We start from the raw sequence: 11,677 nt of genomic DNA on the forward strand, positions 1-11,677 counted from the left end.
GCAGCATCACCCAGAAGTGTCTCTTCGATGGGATCGCTCCCCATCTCACGACGAATAAAATTATGTAGAAGGAAACAAGCCATGATCAACCTGATTTGGGTTTGAATTGGGTAAAATGATGGACTTCTTAGAATCCCCCAACGCATCTTCAGCACTGCGAAGGCTCGCTCAATAACATTCCTAGCCTTACTGTGGCGCATGTTAAATATTTCTTTGGGTTCCTGTGGAGCTTGATCTCCAACGCCCCATTCCTTGAGGTGGTAGCGGACCCCTTTGTAAGGTGTTAAGAATCCGGGGCTATTAGCGTATGCATTGTCGCCTAAATAATAACAACCTGCAAAAGAGTACAAGATGCATTAGATTATCGTTTGTAAAACATAATACATTGTTGTATTACACATAAAAACTATTTTGTAATTATGAAAGAAGTAAATATGGCAGCTTCTATTTACCTTGGGGAACCCTGAAGCCGTTGTTTCTAGACACGGCATCCCTTAGCACACGAGAATCACCCGCCGAACCCTCCCACCCAGGTAAGATGTACACGAACTGCATGTCTCGGTCGCACGCGGCTAACACGTTGGTAGCAATAGTCCCTTTACGCGTGCGATAACGGGGTTTGTCAGAGTTGCTCACCAATACGCTGATGTGTGTGCCGTCAAGGGCACCTAGACAACCCTAGACGCAATGACAAATGCATCAATCACAACAAGAACGAGTTATCTCATCACCAAAACAAACTTTAGAGCTCAACTGGACTAACCTTGAACCATTTCCATCTATGGTCAATGGAATCATCGGGAACGGGGATAGGCGCAGATAATAATATGTCATGAAGGCTAATCACGGCACCTAAAACTTTGTTAACATAGTACGACACCGTGGACCCAGAACGCGTAAAACTAAAACGGACTATACGGTTTTTGGTGTGATGTGCTAGAACACAAAGAAAAATCGCAACTTGCTCTTCGATCCCTAGACACTTACCAATCTGTAACCCACCCCGACCATGGAGGATGCGGCAAAGCTTTCCGAACGTGTTGCGGTCCTTTCGGAGGCTATCTAAGCAATGTGTATCTGTTAGATGAATGAGTCTGTCCAAGTGTTCTAGCTGAGCGGGCACCTTATTGATCAAGCTGTAACGCCTGGCGTGTTCCAGTATCCTACGTCGCGCACGCTTAGTGTGACCCTTGAGGTAGCGATGCACCAGTATCATTGTCTCATCCCAATACATTTGCATGATGTCCTCTAGCATCATAACTATGCTAGTGTACCTAATTGTTGGCGTTCTCATCCTGTATATGTCTGTAATGATTCAAAAAAATGCAGGTCTAACTCTACCAACTGCCAGTCATTGACGATAAGTGATAAGGCTAATTTCATGCATGGGTCTAGGGATTTAATTCGTGATTTTACTAGGACTAACGCACGTTTTAAGCCAGGTGTGTGAAGGAATTCGCCAGGTCCAGGAAAGAAGACCAAAAAATCACAAGGTCGAGGAACTGGCGATTTAGTGAACGATTATGAAGAGAATTGCTCGACGGAGGAAGCTCCAGAGTTGAAGGGTAGAATAGAGATTTCTACGAAGACTCAAGGGCTATGTCCGCATCTATAAAAGGCAGAAGCATGCAAGCTGGAGGGATCTTCCCGGGGGAGACCTCACCACAGTCTGTTGCTTAGTTCACTTTCCCACACACACACTTGATACTAGTTTTGAGGAGATCTCAGTTCGCACGTCCGGGTTTCATCTTAGCTTCCGAAATGGTGTAACACCGCTCTTGTTAGGAGCGAAGAAACAATTTATTTTCCGCTTTCCGCATTTTGCTTACTCTGCCGAGCTTCGTTGTTCGAAGCTCGGTTCGCTGTTTTCACCGAATAGTTTCTGGTTTAAAAGCAAGTTTGATTTTCCGTTATGGCGATTGTGTTGATTTCTGGTTTGATCGTTTCGCTTATTGAGATTTTGGAGTTTTTAAATTATCTGAGTTGGATGCGTTTCGCAGCTGTTTACTGAGTTATTGCAGGTTAATGGTCAGATCTGGGAGATTGGAGTTGGATTGTGGAAGAATTTTGGTTGGATTTGCTGGATTTGTTGGTTGTTGGGTTCAGATGTCTTGGATCCGGAGTGGATCAAGCATTCTGACGTGAATCTGAGTAGTTTCGATCTGATTTTCATGCTTAGTTTACGTGTTTTTCTTTCATTCCGTCTAGTGTACGCAGATCTGATGTGTTTCCGAGTTGCAGCAAGATAACGACGACCAAATCTCTATATTCTGTTCGAATCTCGCTTTTTGCTCTATTTGTTCATCTGCAAGTTCAATTGGGTGGAGAAGATGCATTTTGCTGCAAGCTAGCGTCAGAGTTTGTTAATCTGCAGTTCTTTCCGTACTTGCCATTTTTGGAATTATGGTCCCCACTTTCAGTCATATTCTGTTTAGCTAGATTAGGAAGTTGTTTACACTGTCTAGGAAGTGGTTATGTTTCTTGTTGTCGAAGTCTGAATTTACAAGTTTAACATGTCCTAGGTCTAGCATTTACATTTTCTGTCTAGGTCTAGAGTTAGTTTAAAATTCTCAACCCTTTTGTTGCGTGGCAGCAGCCATTTGTCTGTCCAAAGTCTCTGAGCACTACTTTGCGAGTCCATCTCTGTGGGATCGACCCCACTTCCCTATACTAATTCATAGTATTCGGGTTGAGGGATTTATATTTTTTGAAGGGGAGTCGATGTGTGTCCAACGACCAAGCACTTTATGTTCTCTTAAGTTCCTAGACCTTGTGCTCTAGTGGATTTAAGGAGCGTGGTGTCTTGACCAAGCGCTTGCAGTGATCTATTTCTGTGCACACGCGATAAAAGAAGAAAATCCTCGTTTCAAATGGCGCCGTTGCCGGGGATGGATGGCGTACTTTGTGTTAGTGCCTAGAGTTTTTGGTGTGAATAATTTTAATTTACTTTTTCTTTCCGTTTTCTTTGTAGTACATGAGCAGGAGCTTCCACCGGAGTAACTCGTCTGGTTGGAAATACGGTCAGTTCGTTTGGAAGATCAAGGATACAGCCTCCACTGTGACTACCAGATCAGGGTTCACGACGGGAGATCCGTTCCCGACTGAGTTTTTGAGTGACGAATCTTGGGAATCTTCAGGACGAACAGATCCGGAGTCCCCACCAGAATCGGAAACAGAGTCAGAAACAGGGGAGGAAGAGGAAGTTGAGATGGCACACGTAGCGGACCCAGATCCAGAAATAGGGTCACTAACGGCTCATCTCGATGGAGAACCAGCACACGCAATAGTGATGAACCCACGTCAGAGATCTATTGAGATCAAAACGAATGTGTTAGGTGTCTTGCCAACATTTTCTGGGCGAAGGAGTGAATGCCCGTACGAGTTTTTGAACGAGTTTAGCAAGTTATGTGGCATTCAAAGGAGGCCTAATGATGCGACAGAGGAGGACTATCGCTTGCGCGCGATTCCTTTCACTCTAAAGGGGGAGGCAAATACATGGTTGTTGAGATTACCCCCGGATTCTATCCGCACCTGGAGGGACTTTAAATTGGAGTTCCTAGATTACTTCTTTCCATCCAACAAGACGAACGCTCTGAAGAAGGAGATAGTGGAATGCAAGCAGGATTACGATGAGTCATTGAGCCAATACTGGTCAAGGTTCAAGGGATTGCTGGACGCATGCCCGAATCATCGGATGATAGAGGCAGAGACCTACTCTCTGTTTTATGAAGGGGCAACTCCCGAGTCTAAGGATTTGATGAACTCCTCGAGCGGGGGGAATTTTACAAGAAAGAGAGGAAGTGAGGCAAGAGAGATTTTGGGAAGATTAATCGACGCCAAGAAGGCGTATGACAGTACGAGGAATGCTGTGAGAAAAGGCTCTGTGAATGCATTGAGGGAGCAGGAGGATGACAAAGTTGAAGCAAGGATTGATAGGCTGGAGAAAGCCTTGCTGAATGCTATCGAAAAAACTAATACAGCCGCACCAAGGGAAACTGCTAAGTTGTTAGGTCCAGTAGATAATCAACTCCAGCAATATTACGGACCTCAGGAAGGTGATTACCAGGCCCAGGCGAACGCGATGGGAAGTTGGAATCCTGATGGAAGTTGGAACCAAGGAAGACAAAGAGATGCACCCTGGAGGAATCACCCGAACTTTAGATGGTCTGAAAACGAGCAAAGCCAGCCAGCACCCCAACTGAGTATACAGTCCGCACCGCAGCCCGAGAGGCAGGGTAACTGGAGAAATCATGAGGGGCAAGGAAATTGGAACAACCGTAATCAAGGAGATCACTCGACCTGGGGAAACAAGAATCAAAATTATCAAGGGAATTCTTATGTACCACCACATCAAAGGAATTTCCAAGCACCTTACCCAGGTCAAGGAAGCAATTTCAACAACAATCCAGGAGGTCAAGGGCACATTCGCCCAGGCCAAGGAAGTGGAACAAACCAAAATATAGGGCCAGGCCCTAGTCAGCCAAGCTCTAGACCAAGGAACCTTGATGAGATGGTTCACGACCTCGTTAGTTCCCAGCAGCACATTCAGAACAATTTACAGTCGAACAATGATGTGGTCCACAAGCTTCAGGATGCGCAGCAAGAACAGAAGGCGGCAATGGATATGTTGGCCAAACAGTTGTCTCAAATAGCTACTTCCTTGAGTGATATGCGGGGAAACGAGGGCAAGATTCCTGCATCGGTAAGACCACCGGACAAAGCCAATATTAGCCAGATCACGCTGAGATCTGGGAAGGAGTACGAAGGGCCGGTCATGAGGTACAGGGAGGTCACGACCCCCATTAAGGATAAGGAAACATAGGAAAAAACCACTGAATCAAGAAACTCGGTTGAAAGCAACCCTGCAGTTAGAGATGAACTTCAGGCAGGAGATTTAGAGAAACGGCTGCCCAGGACAATCGAACCATTTTTCCTAGATCCAGAACCGGAATTGGTAGAGAAAAAAGGAGTCGATGAATCTTCAGCAGGTGAATGTTCCGGAACCGGGAAACGACCAAAACCTTTCCCAAACCGAGGAGAGGCAAAGAAAAAGAAGGATGAGCCAGTGGATCTTATGGATATTTTCGGGAAACTGGAGATAAATCTACCCTTCTTACAGGCTTTGAAAATGCCAGTTTTCAGCAAGTTCATCAAAGAGTTTATAGCTGGGAAGGCTAGACCTAGTGGAAAAATCTTGATAGGCGAGAATGTGTCCGCGGTAATTCAGAAGCGGAGGATGCCTTCGAAATGCAATGACCCAGGTATGTTCACCTTGCCTATTTCCATCGGCGATGTAAAAATTGAGCATGCTATGTGTGACTTGGGAGCATCCATAAATGTGTTACCCCTGTCCATATACAAGAGGTTAGTGGGAGTAGGTATGGTGGATACGAAGGTTGTGATCCAATTGGCGGACAGGTCATGCATCTGCCCTGAAGGAGTGCTCGAGAACGTAATAGTCAAGGTACACGACTTCCTGTACCCGGCTGACTTCCATGTGATTAAGATGAGCGATAATGAGTCTGTAGAGTCTGGCGGAGTATTATTGGGGAGACCTTTCCTGCGAACTGCTAAGACTATCATTGATGTCTTTGATGGTACTATCTGTCTCGATTACAATGGGGATAAATATACATTCAGCATAGATGAGGCAATGAAGAAGCCACTTGATGTTGAAAATATGCATTCTGTAGATATCATTAACCCCTTGGTCCTGGAATACCTCGAGACTGAATTAATGCAGGGACAGATTGAGAACTCAGAGATGAGTCATGCTATTGATAGGGAGGTGGCCAGTTGGTGCCAAGCAATGAATACGAGCAAGTTGTCAGATGAAGAGCTAGCAGAAGCAATTCTGGAATTTTGCACCAAGCCCGAGCTAGCCAGATCGAGGGAGACACTTTATGGGGCAAGCAAGGAAGATCTTCCTGGATCGACTAAGGGGATGACGACTGGAGCAGCAGAAAAGAACCCCCTGCCCCAGGAAAAAGATGTTCCCAAGAAGGAGTTGAAAACACTTCCGCCAGGCCTAAAGTATGCTTACCTTGAGGCGAATGAGACTTTTCCGGTGATTATCAACAGCAACTTGATCAAGGAACAGGAAGAGGAGCTGCTGAAAGTCATCCGAAGGAACAAGAACGCTATTGGTTGGACACTTTCTGACTTGGTAGGGATTAGCCCTGATCTGTGCATGCATCACATTCGATTAAATGAAGGAGCGAAACCCTGCAGAGACCCTCAACGCAAATTGAATCCCAATATGAGGGAAGAGGTATTGAAGGAGGTATTGAAGTTGTTATCCCTAGGAATCATTTATTCCATACCCGACAGTGAATGGGTTAGCCCAGTACACATGGTACCCAAAAAGTCGGGAATCCAGGTTGTCAAGAACGACAAGAATGAGTTGGTACCGACCAGGCTAGTCACCGGTTGGAGGATGTGCATTGACTACAGAAGATTGAATGAGGCAACCAAGAAAGACCATTTTCCCCTTCCGTTCATTGACCAGATGCTGGAGAGATTAGCAGGCAAGCAATATTTCTGTTTCTTGGACGGATATAGTGGGTATTTCCAAATTTACGTGGACCCCGAGGACCAGGAGAAGACAACTTTCACGTGTCCGTTTGGAACGTATGCATATCGGAGAATGCCGTTTGGCCTTTGCAATGCACCAGGCACTTTTCAACGATGTATGATGAGTATTTTCTCAGACCTGCTGGAAGATTGCATCGAGATCTTTATGGACGACTTCACTGTATACGGGGATTCATTTGATTCATGTCTGGCGAGCTTGGATGTAGTGCTGAGAAGATGTCAAGAGAAGCACTTGGTTTTGAATTTCGAGAAATGCCACTTCATGGTCCCTGAAGGAATTGTCCTGGGGCATGTAGTATCGGAAAGGGGCATACAGGTGGACCAAGCAAAAGTGGACGTGATATCAAAACTGCCCCACCCGACAAATCAAAAGGAAGTGAGGGGATTCCTAGGTCACGCAGGATTCTACAGGAGATTTATAAAGGATTTTGCAAAAATTGCTCAGCCACTCACTCATCTGTTGCATAACGATGTTGAGTTTGTTTTTAATGAGGAATGCATTAAGGCTTTTCAGCTGCTGAAGGACAGATTAGTATCTGCCCCCATCATCAGAGCACCTGATTGGGGTTTGCCGTTTGAAATCATGTGTGATGCGAGTGACTATGCAGTAGGGGCGGTGCTAGGTCAAAGAGTTGATGGAAAAAGTTACGTAATTTTCTATGCGTCAAAACGCTAAATCAAGCCCAGAAAAATTACGACACCACGGAGAAGGAAATGTTGGCAGTCGTGTACTCTTTTGAAAAATTTCGACCATATCTGCTCGGGTCGAGGGTGATAGTCTTCACAGACCACGCTGCGATAAAGTACTTACTGGCAAAGAAGGAGTCTAAGCCAAGGTTGATCCGATGGGTGTTACTGTTACAAGAGTTTAACTGGGAAGTCAGAGACAAGAAGGGGACGGAGAACAAGGTGGCTGATCACCTGAGTCGCATTTACCAAGGTGAGACGGATGAAGCAATACCTGATGCGTTCCCGGAAGAACATCTTTATTATTTTAACGATTCTCCTAGACCTATCAATTGGGAAGAAGTAATGGCAGCAACAGGTCCAGGAGATGCTGAAAAAAGGAAATGCCAGGCGAATGCAGAGCCATGGTTCGCTGATCTAGCAAATTACTTGGTCACTAGAGAAGTGCCCAGTTCCGACGAAATTTCCCGGGCCCAGAAGATGAAATTAAAAAGTGAAGCCAAATACTACTTTTGGGACGATCCGTATTTGTGGAAAATGGGAGCTGACCAGGTAATTAGGAGATGCATTCCGGAGTGGGAGCAAAGGGATGTGCTGAATCATTGCCATGCTTTAGCTTGTGGGGGTCACTTTGGACCTAGGAAGACTGCAAGGAAGGTTCTAGACAGTGGTTTCTACTGGCCTACATTACATAAGGATGCATTCGAATTCTGCCAGAATTGCGAAAGGTGTCAGCAGATTGGAGGAATTTCTAGAAGGGACGAAATGCCACAAGTTCCGGTGATTGTTTGTGAGATTTTCGATGTTTGGGGTATGGACTTTATGGGTCCATTTCCATCTTCATATGGGAATACATACATACTTGTGGCGGTGGACTACGTTTCGAAATGGATAGAGGCAAAAGCTACGACCTCCTGCGAAGCTGTGGAAGTAGCCAAATTTCTGCGGTCTAACATTTTCAACAGGTACGGGATCCCTAGGGCTGTCATCTCAGACCAAGGAACCCATTTTAAGAACCGTACAATAGAGGCTCTCATGAAGAAATACGGAGTCCACCATAGGTTGTCTACACCTTATCATCCTCAGTCCAATGGCCAGGCAGAAATATCAAATAGGGAGATAAAGGCCATTCTCGAAAAAACAGTGAACCCGTCTAGGAAGGATTGGAGTAAGAGACTGGATGATGCATTATGGGCTTATAGGACAGCTTATAAGACACCTATTGGTATGTCACCATAAAGGTTGGTATTCGGAAAAATGTGCCACTTACCCGTGGGAATCGAACACAGAGCATACTGGGCGGTCAAAGAGATCAACATGAATCCGCAGGCTTGTGAAGAAGAGAGGAAGATGCAGCTCCAGGAACTGGAAGAGTTACGGCTTGAGTCTTATGAATCTGCCATGTGGTATAAGGAAAAACTAAGCTTTGGCATGATAAAAATCTCCGGGTCAAGGAACTCAGGGTAGGACAGAAAGTCCTTTTGTTTCAATCCAAGCTCAAGTTGATGCCTGGAAAGTTAAAGTCTAAATGGATTGGGCCTTACATCATCATGGGACTTCGAGCAAACGGAGCAGTTGAAATCCAGGGAAGTGCACCAAATTCCATACCTTTTCTTGTCAATGGACATAGGATAAAGGTCTTTAGGGATAGCTCAGAGTTGTGTGTAGTGGACGAAGTGCCACTACGCGCACTCTTTGATATCACCTAGCCAGTCTAGGAAGGAAGTGTTTTTAAAATATCTCCTGGGTCTAGTAATTAAAAGTTTGACCATACCCTGATCCAGGAAATTTTGAGAACACTTTACAACAATTTTGTAAATATTTAATTGCTTTCTTTAAATCAAGAAAAATCCAAACAAATAAAAAATTTTATTCTTCCAAAAATATTTTCGAAACACCAGACCCATCGGGAATGTTTTTGATGCTGTCATATCCTAGACCCGGGGAGTTCGGCGTTTCATATTTGTTTTTTTTAGTTTGATGTTTTCTTTTAGTGTGTTTTGGCAGAAGGAATTTACTTGAGCAAAGAATTGTGGGGTAAAAGAGTTTTGGAGGGAATTGGCACCGGTCCGGATTTCAAAGAGCACTTTATGGGGAGGCGTACGGTCGCTAGCGTCACCACCTGCACCCGCCTGCAAAAGGAACTGTCCTCTCCAATGCCTACACTATGATCGGTTTTGGCCTTTTTATTTTTTTCATTACTCATTCTCTCTCCAAATATTCTCTCTCCCAAATAAAAAAAAAACCCCAAATTTCAATCTCTCTCTAACCCTAATCTGAAAATTTCGCCCAAGTTCTTTTCAAAATTTTCTGCAGAATACCATGGATAACCAACAAGGAACCAGCAGCGCTTCTGGATCCGCCGAGAAGAGTGCGGCGGAGTTCATGAATGAACTATTTCAGAAGTTCGGAGGGGCCGATAAAGCGATGCAAGCGTTCGCGATGTTCGCAATGGGACAACCCATGCCAGCCGTTCCAACAACCACCGTGACACAACCGGAGGTTGTCGAGACACCACCCACTGCTGTACAAGAAACCGCGCCGGAGGCTGCTACCATTATTCCAGAAGAAACCACCTCTGCCCAGGACACAGTCCCAGAAACCGCCACCAGGCCGGAGGACGATGCAGTGCCCGACGTTCCAGGATCACCCATTGCGGAGATTCGCGAAGTAGAGACAGATCTGGCCGCGGGACTGACGTTATTGGCCGTAGGTAAACCCAGGTTAGGTTCTGATTCTCAGAAGGAATCCCCTGTTTTAAAGTTTGGAGGTGATGGTGTTTCAGAGGGAGTAAACCTTGATATTTCTGCTGTGAATTTGGTGGAGAGTGTTGTTGGGGGGGTAGATGCTCTTGTTGCGGTAGTTGAAGACACCGCCATTACTGTTAGTAGGGCTGAGGGGGAAACCCCTGTTCTGGAGGCGTCTGTTGAGAGGGATGCCGTTGTTGATGATGATGATGTTCAAGTGGGCGGCGAAGCCCTAAATTCTGAAAAGGAAACCCTAGACGTAGTTTGGGGGCGATGAAGCCCAATTTACTGAGGAAGATGTTGATGCGGGAAGGACTCCCGAAAATCTGTGGGCACTGAAGCCCAACCTGAAGGAAATCTTACGGGGTTAGAAACCCCTGTTTATATCACGGGGGCAACCCCATTGTTAGCAGAGGAAAGTGGAGCACTCGATTCTGAGGGTGCTCAAGAAACTGTCGATGCAGGACTCAACATGATAGTGGATTTAACTGAGGTCTCTGAGGAGGCCGATTCGCAGCTTAATCTAAGGAAACAAGGAGACGGACACGTCGGAGTATTCTTGATGACATTGCCGTTTCTGCCCAACAAAAGGAAAAGGATACGCTGGACCTAGCGACAGCCGTGTCTGCGCAGGAAGACTCCCCCAGGCCGAGTGGAAGGGAGAGTGACGAAGAGGGGCGCGCGCGAGGGCTAAGAAGATGAAAGGGAAACAAATTGCTTCCTCCTCGACCGAGAAGGAGAGGGGGAAATCTACTGAATCTCCACTTCCTCCACCCGCCAAGGTACCCATACGCCACGGACCCCGAGAATCCTGCCAGGTCCAGTGAGTCAGAGGAGGAGCAAGACGAGGATGTACTGAACTTTGAGCCGACGGAGATTTGGATACAAACGAGCTGCTAGACAATATGAGAAGATTTGACGATCCAAAACGTGTGGCCATATACAAGGAAATAGAGTGCTGAGGGAAAGGTGGCGAAGTCCGGAAAATGTACCACCCGTCGGATCTCAACATATTAGCTCTAACGATGAGTCAGGGGGTATATAGATTGCAATCGGTTTTGATTGGTTACTAAGCACAGCACTTTCGAAGTTCCAGTCGATGCGGCCCGTGAATTCTTTTCCACCTTCCGGTTCAAGTCCACCGCCGATTTGGATGCGGATTCCATAGCTTTCAGGCTTTTTAATGAAGAACATAGGATGAGTATCCGGGAGTGGACGCTGCGGATGGGCTTGCTAACGAGAACAGAAGATGATGAGGGTCTGTGGAACGACAGAATGGTTGGTCCGCCGAAGTTGACGCCAAGGATTTCAGGCACAAGTGCGTGGGAGTTCTTGACTCACTCAAGAGTGGGTCAATTTAAAACAAGTTCTTTCGAAGGCACACCATATAGAAAATCGGGTCCTGCGATTCGCCCAAACTTTGTTAGCTACAACTTGATGGGCCACTGCCAACAACGCTCCTGACGACCGCCGACCTATACTTTACGTGGTGCATGGCCACAGGAGTACGAGTTCATTTGGGTTATTGGTTAGCCCAAGCCTGCCATCAAGTCACCTCCAACCCGTCCAGGCATCTGTACACGTGCCATCTTCTCGGGGCCTATTTGCAGCGCAACATTGTAATTAAAATCAGCAAGGCCTGCCGTGTA

The 11,677-nt window shown here is 46.0% G+C and overlaps 1 protein-coding gene across 1 annotated transcript; it reads right to left on the reverse strand.

The window, feature by feature from the left end:
• Window positions 1-444: 444 nt before the first annotated feature.
• LOC121745692 lies at window positions 445-1,258 on the reverse strand. Its single transcript, XM_042139665.1, has 2 exons — window positions 764-1,258; window positions 445-678 (listed from the first exon to the last, which is right to left on the reverse strand). The coding sequence occupies exons 1-2, from the start codon at window positions 1,256-1,258 to the stop codon at window positions 445-447; spliced, it is 729 nt and encodes a 242-aa protein (XP_041995599.1).
• Window positions 1,259-11,677: the final 10,419 nt, after the last annotated feature.

The sequence above is a fragment of the Salvia splendens genome, chromosome 8 (assembly GCF_004379255.2).
Source record: "Salvia splendens isolate huo1 chromosome 8, SspV2, whole genome shotgun sequence".
NCBI classification, from domain to species: domain Eukaryota; kingdom Viridiplantae; phylum Streptophyta; class Magnoliopsida; order Lamiales; family Lamiaceae; genus Salvia; species Salvia splendens.

Coding starts and splice junctions, on each gene's coding strand:
- LOC121745692 (XM_042139665.1), bottom strand. CDS start 1,258: ATGATGCTAGAGGACATCATGCAAATGTATTGGGATGAGACAATGATA. Junction 679..763: donor ATAGATGGAAATGGTTCAAG/GTTAGTCCAGTT, acceptor CATTGCGTCTAG/GGTTGTCTAGGTGCCCTTGA.